The 17003-nt window shown below is 36.7% G+C and overlaps 1 protein-coding gene across 3 annotated transcripts in view; it reads left to right on the top strand.

Annotated features, from left to right (window-relative positions):
• CEPT1 (choline/ethanolamine phosphotransferase 1) overlaps positions 1-15962 on the top strand; it is a 38954-nt gene extending 22992 nt beyond the window's left edge. For 2 of the 3 annotated variants that reach the window (XM_040999217.1, XM_040999218.1), the window contains 5 exons: positions 6812-6896; positions 12478-12609; positions 13068-13226; positions 14461-14586; positions 15176-15962. In XM_040999217.1, coding sequence (XP_040855151.1) covers positions 6812-6896; positions 12478-12609; positions 13068-13226; positions 14461-14586; positions 15176-15295 — 622 coding nt within the window. In that variant the 3' untranslated portion in view covers positions 15296-15962. The remainder of the gene's footprint in view (positions 1-6811; positions 6897-12477; positions 12610-13067; positions 13227-14460; positions 14587-15175) is intronic. The other variant, XM_040999220.1, reaches the window with a different exon arrangement.
• The last annotated feature ends 1041 nt before the right edge of the window (positions 15963-17003 follow it).

Here is a 17003-nt window from a genome sequence, read left to right on the forward strand (position 1 = left end):
GGTGGAGAGCTGTTTGTATGAAAATTTAGCAGATCATTCTGGCAATACAAGGCTATATTAAGTTTTCTACATTAAGTCTTCTTGCTTCCCCATCCAAGAATTAATATTAATTCAAAATATGATAGAAACAATGAATTATTATCAACAGAGTTGTTTCTGAAGGCATAGTGTAGCATTTTAATGATGGTTCGGGTGACAACTAGGGATATTCTGTGCATTTTTGTGAAATAACTTTTAGTGTGGACAGTACTGAGTGCTATAAATAATTAAGAACAAAGCTAATGCCATTGTCAATTAAATTTACAATGTATTTGCATAGTTATTTGTGAGATTCATTCCTGCAGTGTGCATAGTTCAGTGTCTAGTTCTCTTTATTATCTTTACACTATTCTCTGTTGCTTTTCTCCAAAAACTTGTAACTTTATGCTCATTTGTAGCGATCAATAGTTATAACTTTTTTGTTAACATTGTTGATATTTCACAATACTTTTAAAAATTTTTCTCCAGATACATTGATACTTTTTTAGTCACTAACTGAAAGAGTTTTTGTTTGTTTCATTTTTTTGTTTTTGCTTTTGGTTTTTTTTGCTTCTTTTACTCTGTTGCTTTAACTTATTTGATCATTAAAATTAAATTATCTGATATACTCTTTCCTTTTGCAAAGTTTTTTAAAAAAAGTTTTTCTCACTAATTTGTTTCTAAATAAATTTAATTCGTCAGCATCTAAACTTTTCATCAGCTTTTGCCTGTTACATTCTAGCATTGTTAGTGAACTTGTGTTCAAATGCAGGGCATTGTCCTGAAACTCAGACAGCTATATGAAGCTTAGAATAGATGTTTTCCCCATTTGCTTGATAGAGTAAAAAGAGTCTAAGCACTAAATGAACGTCTCTTTTTCTCTAACTGGAAAAATCTTACTGAGTAAAAAGTGATTTTTCCCCCAGTCTCCTAGGGTATTTGGGGTGATTAGAAGAGTTACAAGTGTACTGTGCTTCCTACCCTGCCTCTTAGCACAGAATTAAGTATCCAGTATCCATAATATTAAGACCTGTGTTATTAACTCCCATTAGGTTACAGATTTCTTCTGAAACTGCTTGTGCTAGAGAGAAGTAAGTCCATGATTCCTAACTCTAAGACCAACACTAAGTAAGATGAGATGAATTTTCATTTTGTTCTTCCATTTACAAAGGTAATAGGCTGTGCCTTTGACGTGAGTCCTCTGCTTTATTCCTTCCTGTATCAGAGCACTTGTTCTGCTCTAGCCTTTCGAAATACTTTTCCCCAATTACTCTAAGATAGTCTATGAGCTTTTCCTTTTTAGTCTCAGGAAGTCTGAGGATTTGTATTATGATTTATGTCAGAGGAAATACTGTTTTTGATAACTCAGCTTATTTCAACAGTAGACACATAGCTTTGTCTATCTCCCCTGTGTATAACACTCTATGCTGGAAAAATAATACTATAATAATAGGTACATATAATTGGGGCAGGCATTGTGTTTTAGTGGATAAAGTCACCGCATGCAACACCAGCATCCTGTATTGGCAGTGGTTCGTGTTCTGCTGCTCTGCTTCCAGTCCAGCTCCCTGCTAATGTACTGGGAAAAGTAATGGGTGATGATCCGAGTATTTGGGATCCTACCACCTGTGTGTATGACCTAGCAGAAGCTCTTGGCTCCTGCCTTCAGCCCGACCCAGCCCTAGCTGTTGGGACTAACTGGGGAGTGAAACAGTGAATGAAAGGAAAATCTTTCTCCCTTTCCCCTTACAACCTTCTCTTACCCCACAGTAACTCTGACTTTCAAATGAATACATGCATTAAAACACACACACATAATTATCACTTGGCTTTATGGCTAATGTTAATTGACCATAAGCTAAGCTTGCCATGCCCAATTCGCCTCTTATCAGTATAGAAAGTAAAAATGTTATATATTAGCTTTTCATTACTACAACTAAACACCTACGTCACTATTTACAAAGGAAGGAGATTTATTTTGTCTTTATTTGTGGAGATTCTCAGTCCAAGATCCAGCAGGAACCATTGGTGAGGTCACAGCATTCAGTATGAAGGAAGGATCACCTGGTAACCCAGAAAACAGCGAGAGACTCTGTAAGAACTACTTTCCAAAGGTACACCCCCAACCCCCAGTGTCCTAAGGATCACTCAAAAGGCCTATCTGCTAAACACTGTCATTGGACAGTCCTTACTCTAAGCATTAACCAATAGCAAGATGTTAGGGACCTACCTGTGTTAAAAGACAGGTAGGCCAAACTAATATCCAAACCAGAGCATATTGGAAAGCAGTATTTTGAATTTCTAAACTAATCTTTATTTAACTGCACCCACATATCAACCCACAGCTAAGATTTCCAATAAAATCTGTATGATCTAATTGCATGTAAGTTCCCTACAACTTGAACTACATTTACAGATTCATAGTTAATAGTAATCCTTAAGTACAGTTCTAAACACCTGGCTTCAAATAAGTGACTTTTTTTTTTTGAAGATTTATTTTATTTTTATTGGAAAGTCAGATATACAGAGAGGAGGAGAGACAAAGAGGAAGATCTTCCATGCATTGACTAGCTCCCCAAGTGACCGTGACCACAACAGCTATAGCTGTGCCAAGCCAAAGCCAGGAGCCTCTTCCAGGTCTCCCATGTAGGTGCAGGGTCCCAAGGCTTTGGGCCATCCTCATCTGCTTTCCCAGGCCACAAGCAGGAAGCTGAATGGGAGATGGGGCCATTGGGATTAGAACTGGTGCCCATATGGGATCCCAGTGCATTCAAGGCAAGGACTCCAGCCACTAGGCTACCATGCCAGGCCCCAAGTAAGTGACTTTTAAACATTTCTTTTTAACAGTAACTCACTAGTTAAATTGTACAGATGGAAATTTCTTTGACATTTGAATCTGTGCCTTAGTGAATATTCTTTAAGAAACTAGTAACCAAACCAGATTCCAGCACATTTATATTTACTCCTTACAGTTTAGCTAAAATGTGCTTACAAGTTAAAGGCAGGTATGTCTTTAAAATATAGTTACATGTGGGAGAAACATAAATTTAGTTGTCTTTTATTTATTTTAGAAAGAAAAGACACATTAAAAATTCTGGACCCTGATGGTTAGCGTGTTTATCAACTCGTAGAGAATGCCATTTAAAACCTTTCGTATTCCTCAATACTTTGTCTTGGAATTCCTACAAAGTACATATATTAGATTTCTCTCAACACTAAAAATAGAAGTGAAACTTTCAAAACAGAACTTTTAGTCATGTGTATGAACAATATGGAATAAACACCTTGTCACTCTTAAAAGCTGTTTTAAAGTTCCAGGGTGACAGGTGCATTTTGTGGTGATGACGGTTCCTGACATCCTTCCTCAAAGCAGAGGTTCTTTGCTCCCTTGTTTAGAAGTTACAATTAATCACTTGTGTTAACTTTGTTCTCTCCACCTGGGTTCTCAATCAATTAGCCATTATAGTGTTGTAGGGCTCGATTGACCCACTCAGGTGGGGAAAGGCACGGCAATAATGAGTATTACAGGTTATTTCTACCTTAAACTACCGTCTTCTGTGGTCTCTCTTCAGCACAATGGGAGAACTTGGGCTTTACACCTGATTTGCTTTTTCCCATTTCCTTTCATGACAAGGTCAGAACAAGTTTCTTTCTGACTTGTAACTGAAGCATATTCCTATGAAAATATTCAAAATGGGAAGCAATACCAGAACAGATGCTCAATACCTGCACGTGTTCCTACATGTAGTCATAAAACAACAGAAAATTGGGTTTACTATCATCTAGTTTAAGCTGTAGAAATCAAATGCTCCAGATAAGAGATTTATTCCCCCCCCCCTTTTTTTTTTAAATCACTCTAGTGTTTTAAGGTACTCTTCTACCACATATCCCCTGAATTTATTTTTGTTGGAAAGGCAGATTTACAGACAGATAGACAAAGGTTTTCCATCTGCTGGTTCATTCCTCAAATGGCCACAAGGCAAGAGCTGAACTGATCCAGGAATGTCTTCCGAGTCTCCCTTGTGGGTGTAGGGTTCAGAAGTGCTGTGCCATCCTCCATGCCTTCCCAGGCCACGGGCAGGGAGCTGGATGAAAACTGGAGCAGCCAGGCATGAACTGGTGCCCATGTGGGATGCTGGTACTTGAAGGTAGAGGATTAGCCAAATGAGCCATCATGCCAGCCCCAGAAAGAGACTTCTTAATGAAAAGGTATAAAATAGACATTCTAGTCATCTTCTCAACAAAATCATTAACCATTAATCACTCTCTGACACCTGTCCCTCTAAGTTTCTTAGTTCCTATTTCTGGGAATGACTTTACATTGCACCTTTCTTATTGACAGTCAAGATCTGACCCACGTTTTTAGGAGTGTTGGTAGGCAGTTCTCGGGTTTCAGAACAGATTGAAGTTCCAACAATTGCTCTAAATCAAATAAACAAATAGGAAGAAATATTTCTGACTAGCAACTGGTAAGTAAGCATTCCCTGGCCCTTTTAACATGAAGACCTATTTTTTGTTTTGTTTTGCTTTCTTATCTAAACAGTGACAGTGTCTCAATAGTTGAATAGCTTACATCTGCCCAAAATTCTACCATATGCCTGTCCTCAAGAATCCCAACTTGAGACCTTGGAAACATCTTTCATATCTCCTGATCTTTTTATATTCATCCATAATACAAAGATTAATTGCATGAGGTTCCCTCCATTTTTATTTTGTAATTCTATACTTCTGGCCCTTCCCCTTCCAAAAGGCTACTTCATATATGCAGCAAAATGTTGTAAGATGTCTACCCTCCTCCACCCAAGACAGAGTCCATCTTCGACACCTACCTGCTTAGTCTCCTGAGTCTGCTACTGAGTGTAATTCCCCTTATTGGCAACACCACTCACCAGGTTAGCTCTACAGATTGTTTTTAGCCTAATTCAGTCCTTTTTTTTTTGTCTAGTAAGTATGTATAACTACATTAACTGTATGTTTACAGCTACATAAGCTTTTGTTTAAAAAATATTTTAGCACATAGATCAGTCTTCATTGCAAGAGACTGGTTCCAAGCCAAATGCTTATCATGGGCGTGAGAGCTGATATATCTTTTTATATATATAGATATATATACATATAAATTTAGATTTATTTATTTTTATTGTAAAGTCAGATATACAGAGAGGAGGAGAGACAGAGAAAAAGATCTTCCATCCGATGATTCACTCCCCAAGTGACCACAATGGCTGGTGATGCACCAGGCCAAAGCCAGGAGCCCAGATCCTCTTCTGTATCGCCCATGCGGATATAGGGTCCTAAGGCTTTGGGTCCTTGACTGCTCAAGCTGCAAGCAGGGAGCTCGATGGGAAGCAGAGCTACCAGGATTGGAACCGGTACCCATACGGGATCCTGGCATATTCAAGGCGAGAATTCTAGCGGCTAGGCCACCGTGCTGGGCCCGAGAGCTGATATGTCTTAAGCTCACATTATAGAATGTTTGCTTTAAGTCTCTGTCTTAGAAATGGGGGTTCCTTTCTCTGAGAATTGTACCCCTGTGCTGTTATTGATAACCTGCTTTCCTTAGGATGATTTTTAAGGTAGGTTGTTCACTCTATTGAAAATAACCATTATCAAGGTATATAGTAACAAATCACTCAACTACCCCATTGCTACCCTACCCTCTAATAGATAACTACTATTCTTAGTTTATAATGTACCCTTCCAGGAATTTGTTGTACAATTAACTGGCAAAAATAAAAATAGAATATTGCTTTTCTTGCTTTTTTGCATGTAAGTAGCCCATAGGCATTCTGCAACTTTGATTTGATTTGATATAGCCTTAGTGTTTTTGTGTATCAATATGTGGGGAGCTGTCCAGCTCCACTCTTCTTGAAGAATATATAATATTCCATTAGTGGAAACACATAATTTATATAACCACTCCCTCATTAAGGGATTTTTTGTCAGTGTGCAAATATATTTATAGGAAGACCTCTCAAAAAGTGAAAAAAAGAAAACTGGATCATAAGTTAAAGAGAGATGATTTGAAGGTAATTCAAAGTGCTCACCTGCAGAAGAAGGACCAGTCTCAGCTTCACTTCTCAGTCTTTTTGTCCATATTGTTTTTTTCACACATTCAGTCTTCCAATTTCTACTGCCTTGTTTTGTCCCCAGGTTTATCTCCTCTTAACTGTAAGAACATTTTCAAGAATCCCAAAGCTAATTCTTCGCTGTTTTGGAGTCTTCTTTCTAGAAATCTTAGGTAGTTAGCCTAATGAAAGAAAGAATTGGCTTGACAATGGGATTACATTTTTTTTCTTGACAGAGATTACATAAATACATCTTAGGGCAGTATATTTTGCACAGTCTCCGTGATTTATGTTATATTAATTAAGATTTACCACATTCTTATTTGCTGTTACAAAGCATTACTTCAGTGTTTCATGTCACATATCAGTGCGATGTAATCCTCTGCTTGATACCCATACCCAAATTTTAACACACAACATTCACATCTTTTTTTTTTTTTTTTTTTTTTTGGTGGGAAAGGTTAAGCTATAGTTTCAACCTGAGTTCAGTGATTCAAATTTATTTGGAAAAGGGGGTTTTTTATTGCTCTGTGAAATCCATTAAATTGAAAGTCTGGACCGCATGATTTTTGGTCATAACAGATTTTTGACACTTTTTTTGTTTTTCCTTAATATTTGAGTTTTTCCCTATTGTGCATGATAGAGGAATGCTGCAATGCTTGCAAGTAATTAACCTGTAATTGTTTTGAGTAATTCTGCTTTTTTGGCTTTTTATACCTAATCAGAATTGATGTGACTGAAGTGCAAATCTTCATAATAATCATGCATTTGCTGGCAGTGATTGGAGGACCACCTTTTTGGCAATCTATGGTAACTTTGTTCACATTGTGTATCCCATGTAATGCATGTTGTCTTGTTTGTGTTATCTAATATAGGATAATCCAATTGTAAGGTAATGTGTTAGATTATTTTTTGTGTATGAAAATGAAAAGTCACAGCAAACAGTAGAACATGGACTTCTCTTGAGAGCATGGTCAGTTTACCGCTGCAGTACGTTAGGTCTGTTCCAGGGCTGTTTATAGCACCTCCCAGAATCTGAATTACTGTTGTCAGGTAATTGTACAGATGAGGAAACAGCAGGTAAAGTAGCAAGTTAACCAATAACAATATTAAACTCTTACTCTCTTTCTGAGCTACGTGAATCTACATATTTTTCTGTCACTTGCATTAAGCTGAATCATTCTTACCCCAAAATAGGTTAGGTGCTTATTGGATCTAATCCATGCTGTGAAGCAGTTTTCATGGATTTCCAACCAGAACTAAAGTATTGTCACCTTACAGACATACTTTTTCCACAAACTTGTGAGCGAGGAACTGCAATATTGGGGCCAAGAGCACAGACTCTGGAACCAGACTACATTGACTGTAGGCTCCATTGCCTCTGTGAATTGAATCTGTGTTTAACTCTCTAGCCTAGTTCTTCTATAAGATGAAGACAATAACAGTATTTATCTCATAAAATTATTTCATTAAGTGAATTAATATATGTAAAGAAGTCATAATAGTGCCTGTTAAATAATGAATACTTGATACAAGCCATTGCTGCTCTTAGGGTATGAATATATTGTTCCATGTTTGGATCAAAGTAGTTTGTACTCCTTGGTTATCAGTTAACTCTTGGTTTCCACCGTCACCCTTCAGAATGCAGTCTAATGTGCTAATTATAAATGAACATAACTTTTTTTAAAAAATTAGAGTCATTGGAGCTGATGAAACTATTTTGTCATATATAAACTATACACTCACACATACAGTTATGCACAGGCATAAGGGTTCATACACCAAGTTTTCAAAAAGTTTGAAAAAATACACATCAAAATCAAGTTTTGTTTTCCATGAACTATTTAATGCTCTCTCTGTAGGTTTATATCAAATTTCACTGTAGAGATTCCATAGGCTTTAAGACTAATGTGCAGAGATAAGAATTTTTGTTCTTTAGTAGATTCGGTTTTTTTGTACAATTCAACTTATAGAAAGAAAAGCATAGATTTTGTTTTCTTGAAACCATATTGTAAAGCCCACCTCAAACCCAATTTAACTTTTTTTAATATCCCTTGATCATATGGATTATTATTTCTTAAAACTTGAATTGCATACCAGAAATATCCCACAGAAATATTTGGGCTATCTTAAACAACAACAAAAAAATTGCCTATAAAAGTTCATTAGACTATTATCCCAGAAATGGTATTTCTGGCTTAATCATTTGAAAATAAATAATGTTATTTCATTTTATGTACATAACTATCCTGGCATATATATTGAAATGCCATAAGACGTTGTAAATGAAGTTATCTATACATGTGTCACATACATTTCCTTATTTCTTAGGTAGTATGTGGCAGTAAATTGCATCAGTTATACTTTTGAGCTTCTCAAATAGGATTAGCACCTAAAATCAATGTATGTACATAACAGATGCAGATTGTTCCTATGTTTGGTTGTAATTGAGGTAAAATAATCATCTTTTCAAGTTGTCTGAGGAACTCCGAGATTCAGAGCTGAGTGGAGTTACTAAAGCTAGCAATCCAGTTCAGGAATGAATGGGACCCAGTTGCAGCAAGAAAACAGATTCACAGGGACCAGCCAATGCTTTAACATCCGTGGTCCTACTGTTACCATCATTAAACTTAAAGGAAGAACCTGACTTCGAAGACTTGGTGAAATAGTGTGTCGAGCAACTCCCAGTACATGTTCCCACAATTGATCCCAGACCACTTTGCAAGTTGTGACAAGAAGTGTTACAGAGTTCAATTTTTTTTCCATTTGGCAATATTTACATATACTTTATAGGTTGAGCGTCCCTACTGCACAAATGGAAAATCTGAAATACTCCAAAATTCACAAGTTTAAACTTGAATGATTTTGGATTTTGGAGCACTTTGGGGCTTTTTGGTTAGGGATTTGTTTGACCAGTATTTTTTTATTTACATGTATGTGCTTCTGGGGTCATTACTGAATATGCCATTTTGAAGTGATTTGTTCATTTAGAAACATTTACTTCATGTGAGGTTCCTGTTTATTTGTGTTCCAAAATGGAGGGGAGATCTAATGAGGACTCAGCTTTGACGTTTTCATCTCTTTTAAGTTTGTGGCCATAACGCTGAAGTTGCTGTCCAAATCTTCATTACATTGAAAGGCTTTTAACTTTAGAAAGCAGATTTATTATTTAAAAAGAAGAAAAGACAAACGAGCGAACAAAAACAGTGTCAAGGTCTCCATAATGTTGATTTTAGCCAATCATCTGTTTTAAAAAGCTGGGTGATTTTCATCTATATACACAAAAGATATTCTTTGGTTTATACATTGCAAGCAAGCAAAAAAAAAATGCAAAACAACATTTTGTGTATTGATTCCCCCAGAAAACTATCTCCTTTTGAAATGTCTTGGAATTATCATCTGTAGCATCATTCTTTAGGGTTGGGATGAGAAGAAAAGGAAAAAGGGATTGGAGCAGGCAGTTAGCCTAGTGGGACATAGTTACCAGGTTCAGCTCCCAGCTTTGTCTCCTGATTTCAGCTTCTGTTAATAAAACCCAGAAGGGGTTATGGCCCTAGTAGTTGGGCTGCTACTACCCATGTGGAAGTCATGTTTTGAATTTCTACTTTTTCTCAGTCACTTCTCTGAATAAAAATTTTAAAAAGAATATCCTCATTTTGGAAGAGAAACACGTATGAACTACTCAGTGTTACTGATAGGTGATTCTTGTAAATGTGGCATTTGATTAAATATATATTATATCATGAGCCATTTTCTGGACTCCAATTAGAGTAACTGGGAGAATGTTTTTGCAGATGTGTTTCAGGATTGATTGAATAATTGCTGTGTAGTACAAATTATTTGTGTCTCATTCTGAACTTAAAAAAAAAAAGACTGAAAATGCCCTTACTCTTATACTACTCAAACATAATGGTTTCTTCCAACTCTTGGTGGAAACTAAAGTTGTGGTATTGTTTTCTGTATTTTGGTGGGATTTGCTTATGATTTTCTACCAGTCATTCCCACATTATTTGGAAGAAAAGATTTAATCTCAAAAAGATTTAATCTCAAAACATGAGCCATGTTGTCATTTATACTCACTAGCAAACTAGCATAATAGTTTAATACTGATACTAATCTGTTTTAATATGAATAATTGAACCACATGTGTTCATTGTAATCTAGTGAAAGATGCAGAGAATTGACTTTTTTTTAACCTCTGGTATCTTTTTAAAAAGTGAATCACATGGGATTATATTATACATATTTTCGTGTAAGTGAATACAGAGAATTTTAAGACCAAATGTACCCACCCTTTGTGATCTGGGGGAGGAAACAGAATGTGCCCAACCACCATTATCTTGAATGTGAAGTGAAAACAGCAACACTTAAACAGTATTTTATCTAAATGCTTCAACTTATACCAATTTTTAAGGGATCATTTCGTGTTTTAAGTGGTGATGTTTAGTGTTCCTATGACTCCAGCTTTCTCTTCTTGTTTATTTCTAATAGGTAACTTTTTCCTTGTTTATATGAGACTTCATGCTTCTTTATACTCTCAGAGCTATAGACAGTAAGAGAAAAGGAAAAGATCATAGTCTTTCAACAAGAGTATATTAAGGGCCTACAACAACCAGGGTTCTAGAGAGAGTATAAAAATGAACTGAAGCAAAACCCCAGAGCTGGTGTATGTAACTTAACATGACAGAAGTGATAGGAGTTGAGAATACTTAGAACACTTTGCTCCTGCCGTCTGTAGTCGGCTTGCTTACATTGTGATCTAAGCCTCATTTGTGTTTATTGTCTTTCAAAGTGCAACAATTTCCATGATTCTAGAGCACTTTCACCAAATTGTAAATGCACTTAAAACCAGTGGGTTCCATCATGCCACAGATTACTCCTACATTGAGTTGGCACTTAACTCAGTGTCCTGGTCCTGCTACAGACATGCCCTCTTTTGGAGTCAGTGTAGTATTTCCCCTTTTGCCACAGAAGGCCTTTGTCTGTGAATAAAAGAGCAGAGTGGCAGAAAGGCCAGGAACAGGAAACTAGCCAGATTACTGGATTTCATCCAGGTGCATCAGATTTAAACTGTAGTGTCCCTAGTTTTCTGAACTGGAACAACAACAACAACAAAAATCTGGAGTTTAAAGTAACCATGGTTTTCTCCTGTATTGAAAACAAGTTAGATTGTAAAAGTTGTATATGAGCTTAATGAAGGAAAAATACCCTTGGTGGCTGTTCCATAGAGTTTTAAGCTTTATTTTTAGTCTGACTTGTTTCAATTGACAAAATGAAACATTACTGAGTAGAACTTGAAATTTGAGCAGTTTTTTATAGAACTGCAAGTTTTGCAAGAGCTCATAGAGTTGTATAAACAAAGTGAGTTCTTGAGCATTTGTAGAAATGAAGTATACAAACATTTCTGCCAATATTACTGGTTTTAAACATAACAAAAATAGGCAGTGTCATGCATTAACAAATGGTAGTCCTAAAAAGTATAAATAATCCTGATGAAATTGCTTTTATTGCACGAACCCATTGCCTATTTGAAATCTTATTGCTATGATTTGTATTTGTTACTAAAACATATAACTTACTTTCATGTTGCATTGTTTTCACTTCACATTAGGAAAAATTAAGACCAAAAAAGTAAGAGAGGTATAAAAACAAAAATCTTAAATGATATAAAAAATACATTACATTTCATTTTAAATGGTAGATATTGTGCTTGCAAGATTAAATTAATTATACTAGTCCACTCAGCTAAATTTTACATAAATTCATACATATTTTCAATGTATATTGCAAGGACAATATTATTGATTACTTTTCTGAAAAGAAAACTTTTATATTTAAATTGTAGATACACCATTTAGACCTGGTTAGATGTGCTTCACTTGGCTTTTTTTCTCCTGCATGTGAATGACTGTCTTCTACTTTTATTATTAGCTCCTTACATTGATAACTCTTCTGAATAGAACTTTTCTTTTTCTTTTGCAGATTTTTTTAATCCAGTTGCAAATATCCCCCTTCTTACATATTTTATTTGTTCTTTCATACCATAATCAAGAATGCACCATAAATTTAGAGGTAGAATTTAAAAAGTGCCTATTGAAAAAAGCAGGTACACTGCTTGAAGGAAATTGCCAGGAGACAGCTTGTTCCACTGCTGCCAGTTCTAGGATGCATTTGTTTATGACACAGATTAGTAAAATCGCAAGCCGGTTCCAGAGATGAGAATAATTTTTATATAGCCTCATGTGTTGCGATCTGTTACATTGCATGAAATGAAGAGAGGAAACTTCAAGTATAACCTAAACTGAGGGAATGGAAAGTATTTGGGTATGTGAATAAAGTATTTATACTGTTTGTATATATTTTAATTGCTTTCTCTCTCTACCCATTAAAGATTCCAGTGCTGAATATTCAAATGAAAATTTTTCCTGCACTTTGCACTGTCGCAGGGACCATATTTTCCTGTACAAATTACTTCCGTGTAATCTTCACAGGTGGTGTTGGCAAAAATGGATCAACAATAGCAGTGAGTATGGCATAAGTTGTCCAGCAGTTGTTTCTGCCAGGTCTTGTTTTTCATTTGAATGTGTAAAAGCACCTGGTAATTCAGAATTTAATTATCCTTAAGAAGAAAGCAATATTCCAAAATGTCTCAGTTTTATAGTTAGATATAGATGTATAGGTACATATGCAGCAGATGCATATTTTTGTATATGCACAAACACACACGCACACTTTAACAAGTATTTATTTGAAAGTGTGGCTTGCTTTGTGAAAGTAATCCTGACTACTTAAATCACATTTTTAGTTGTTGCCTAACCAGTTTGTGTGGCTGTTTTTCATTAGCCGTTCTGGGAACAGTGAACAAGTGTTTTTTACAGAGATCTCCAGTGGTCAGGCAATATGAGGTTCTTAAAAGCTTGAATTGAACGCTTTTGCAGCAGTGCCATGTAATATGTTAACTCTTCTCTTCACTTTGTACAGGGGACTAGTGTCCTTTCTCCTTTTCTCCACATTGGATCAGTGATTACATTAGCTGCGATGATATACAAGAAATCAGCAGTACAGCTTTTTGAAAAGCATCCTTGTCTTTATATACTGACATTTGGTTTTGTATCTGCTAAAATCACTAACAAGCTTGTGGTAAGTGCTGAAGTTTTTCCTTATTTAGTATTTAGCTTTCATCTAATGTTTTTATGGCCATGGTTTTCATTCTGTGACTTCGTAGGCAGTTCTAAAGTTTGAAGTCATTGTCTGCTTGACATCGGCAAGGAAACCATACTCCCCTTTAAAGTAGAGCTTGATGTCCCTGGAACTTCACCTTCTCTCTTGAGCTCAGCTCCAGTTAAGAGTGCACAGTCAGCACCTTCTGTGGAGTTATTTAACCCAATGATCCCTTTCTTTCTTATTCATACTTAATAGCGTAACTGATTTTTTTTTTTTTTTTTAATAATCTTAGTTTATTAGGGTACAAAGGGTCACGGGCTACAGGGTAAAAGTGGGTAATATCATTGTTTCCACACTAATATAATCATTTTGCCATGTATCTAGGGTTAGGGGAGTAACAAAGGGGAAAGCCCCACCCTACCTCCCACCCATCCCCGATCCCCAACATGAGGCACGCTCCAAGGGTCCTGCTCATACAGTTTTGATAGTTCATCAGTTCTGGATTGCTGCCAATCTCTCCGTCCCAACCGTAATGAAACCTATTCAGAGTCTACTGGCTGACAGTCTCTTGATGGTTGGGGTTCCAAGATCAGCAGTTCAGTTCGAGAAATATCCAAAGAAACTTCATCTGAGTTGATCCCAGATCTGATTCTTGAGTGAGTTTGCTAGTACAGACTCCAACACTGTTGTCACACCAATCAGCTTATGCATATGCTGGTCGTTGCGATTGCTGGGTCCGTTCGGCTTCCAGCCCTGTCTTCCTTGTGAACCAATGGGTGTTGTAGTCCAGCTCGATTCTACCCACTTCATACTCGGTCTTCATGCAAACCAGTTGGAGCTACAGCCTAGTTGGGGCGACTCCCCAAAACCCCTACCAGTTCTGCCCCCTACCCTGGTTCCCATGCTTGCCAGTATGCACTGCAGGCTTGTCCAGTCTGTCCCACATCCCAATTAGCTCTCGCACACGTCAATGGACATTGAAGCCTGGTTCAACCCAACCAACCTATTATCCAGCCCATACACCCACTGGCAGGTGCCTTTCTGTCAAGCCACCCCTGCTCCTAGCCTGGGTTTCATGCTGTCCAGTGAGGGTGGTAACCCTGTAACTGATTTTTGAAATGCATATTTGAACACAGTACTGATTCGCTGTATAGCTCACAGTTGCTCTAATGTGAAAATGTGTACATCACTGATTCTGTTTTATTCATAGGTTGCCCACATGACGAAAAGTGAAATGCATTTGCATGACACAGCTTTCATAGGTCCAGCGCTTTTGTTTCTGGACCAGTATTTTAACAGCTTTATTGATGAATATATTGTACTTTGGATTGCCCTGGTAGGTATTAAACCATGTTATATTTTCTGTTTTTGCAAGCTATTTGTTTTCTTGTTTTGATAGGCCAGTCCTAAAACAGATTATACATTTGTAATAATTTGAAGCTTCAGAAAATCCACATACACATTTATAAAACTTTGTGAGAACCTGTGGCCTCATAATTGGGTCATTCTTGGGGGTTATTCTCACTAGTCCTACATACACCAGTAATCAACTCCAAATTTCTGGTTATAGAAAACAGGGCCTGGCAAACCACTCTTTTAGCCTACAGTGTATTTTTTTCAGTGAAGTTTTATTAGGTCTCTGCAGGATGCCTCATTTATATATTCTCTGTGGCTGCTTTCACACTATGTGACAGACTTGAGCAATTGTGACAAAGTGCGACCTACAGCGCTTGAAAAATTTGCTAAGCATTTGTTGGTCCTTATAGTGTAAAGAAAAGATTATGTGCAAATTGAGTTATTAAATCATGTAGAACTGAGGGTGAATTTGAGCTGAAAAGAAACAGATCAGAGGTGGCCTTGCTTTGCTTTCAGGAAGCTTCGGGAAGGTGTACGCAGATGCTCAGAATCGTCTCTTTCCTTTCTAGGTCTTCTCTTTCTTTGATTTGATCCGCTACTGCGTCAGTGTGTGCAATCAGATTGCCTCTCACCTGCACATACATGTCTTCAGAATCAAGGCCTCAACAACTCATTCTAATCATCATTAATGATGTAATTTATGTTTTATAGGAAGCTCATGTTTTCTGCAAGAAAGAATCTGAACACATTAAGGAGAAAGGGGGTGGATAAGAACAAATATAATTTATAATAATCAATGTTGTGTCACCTTTATTCTTTGTTACTGGTAACACTCCCTAACTATCCTGTGTGTGAGAATGGGAATTCAAGTCCCATCTTGTAAATTGTACAAGTTGTCATACAAAGTTTGGCCCAAGGAAGCATGCAGGAAAAACAAAATGCCATATGTTTGTAATTATCCTGGATACAGAATCATGTCCTAAGAAGCAGATCCCAGTGGCGGAGATTTCTAATGTAGAATAATTACAGGCCAAAAGATGGTTACTTCATAATTTTAACAAATTGTCGTCTTTTAGTAACATCCTCATTAAGTGTCTTCTCAAGCTTTCTTTACTAAGGAGCTCAGCTTGTGACACAGATGCATCCCACTAGCTTGTGAGGTGAAACTAGTGGAAAGACCTTGAGCTTGGACTGAAAGTTTTCCTATCTTTACATTGTTGAGGAAGTAAATTTTTTTTATTGCTCAAGAAGAAGTATCTCTCATGGGCTTGGGAAGTCCTGTTAGCATGCAGAATAATGTGTTAACTTTGTCAATCCATTTTATTTTTTTAAATAAATATATGATCTAAAAACCAATTTTTTTCTCTCTCTTTTATTCAATAGATAAAGTTTCAATGTCTTTTTTTAAATTTTAAGCAAAATTGACTTCTGTTCTTTAATAAATAAGGAAATTCGGTCAGTTGCATTGTTGTGATATGTCCTATGGTCTTTGTATTTTGTAGAAACCATTTTACTTTTTTACAAAAACTGTGTTCATTTTTCCTCTTGATAGTTTCTTTGTATTTTAGTCATCAGTAATTCTTGTGATTGCCAATCGTTTTAAAATCTTAACCCTTGTCCTAAATGTGCAGTAATTGCCAGGGCTCCTCTCCGGAGTTACTTTTGTACTGTCCTTAAGTGTCTATATTGCACTTTGAAATGGGAACCAGGTATGACTCTCTTGTATATAGAATGTTCAGTTGCTTGAATGAAGGAAGGGCCAGCAGAAAAGGATTAAGCTATTGACTAAAATACATATCGTTTTTTTACTTGAACCTTGTACTCTAATCAGGAATATAAATAGTAGCTGCAATGCCTTGCCTACTTTCTTGCACTTTTAACGGTTCCATCAATATCCTGTAGATCTGGATTAGCAATGGGAATTAAAACCGTGATTTCTTTGCCTGACAGTACAAGAAAAGAAACCTCCCACTACCTTGCTGGCAACTTCTCCAACCTCTGGGATAGAGGGATACATGCAGGAAAATACCAGTAATGATTTGGAGAGTAGAACAAAGCAGGATATGGAAGAAAAATTCTGCTTGTACTGTACAACTGTTATGTTACTTGTTACAGCAGACAAAACAGGCATTAATTGCTGGCAGAGAAAATTATAGCTGAATAGGTAACCAGTGTGTCATAGCACTGCCATTTTTCACAACAGAGCCTGAACCAAGTCTTCTGTGTCTTGTTCCACTGTGCTTCCCTACATCACACTGAGCTCTAGTGAGCTAATGCTACAACCAAGTGTTTGAGGGCTAGTTGAAATGTGTATGATTATGTTCTCCTAGGATCTTTTTCAATGTAAAGGGAATCTAAAAAGCATCCAGGTATTGGTGTGGGTTTCTAGCTGCCATT

This window comes from Ochotona curzoniae, unplaced genomic scaffold, assembly GCF_017591425.1.
Source record: "Ochotona curzoniae isolate NIBS_2020 unplaced genomic scaffold, NIBS_Ocur_1.0 scaffold_1037, whole genome shotgun sequence".
In the NCBI taxonomy this organism is placed as follows: domain Eukaryota; kingdom Metazoa; phylum Chordata; class Mammalia; order Lagomorpha; family Ochotonidae; genus Ochotona; species Ochotona curzoniae.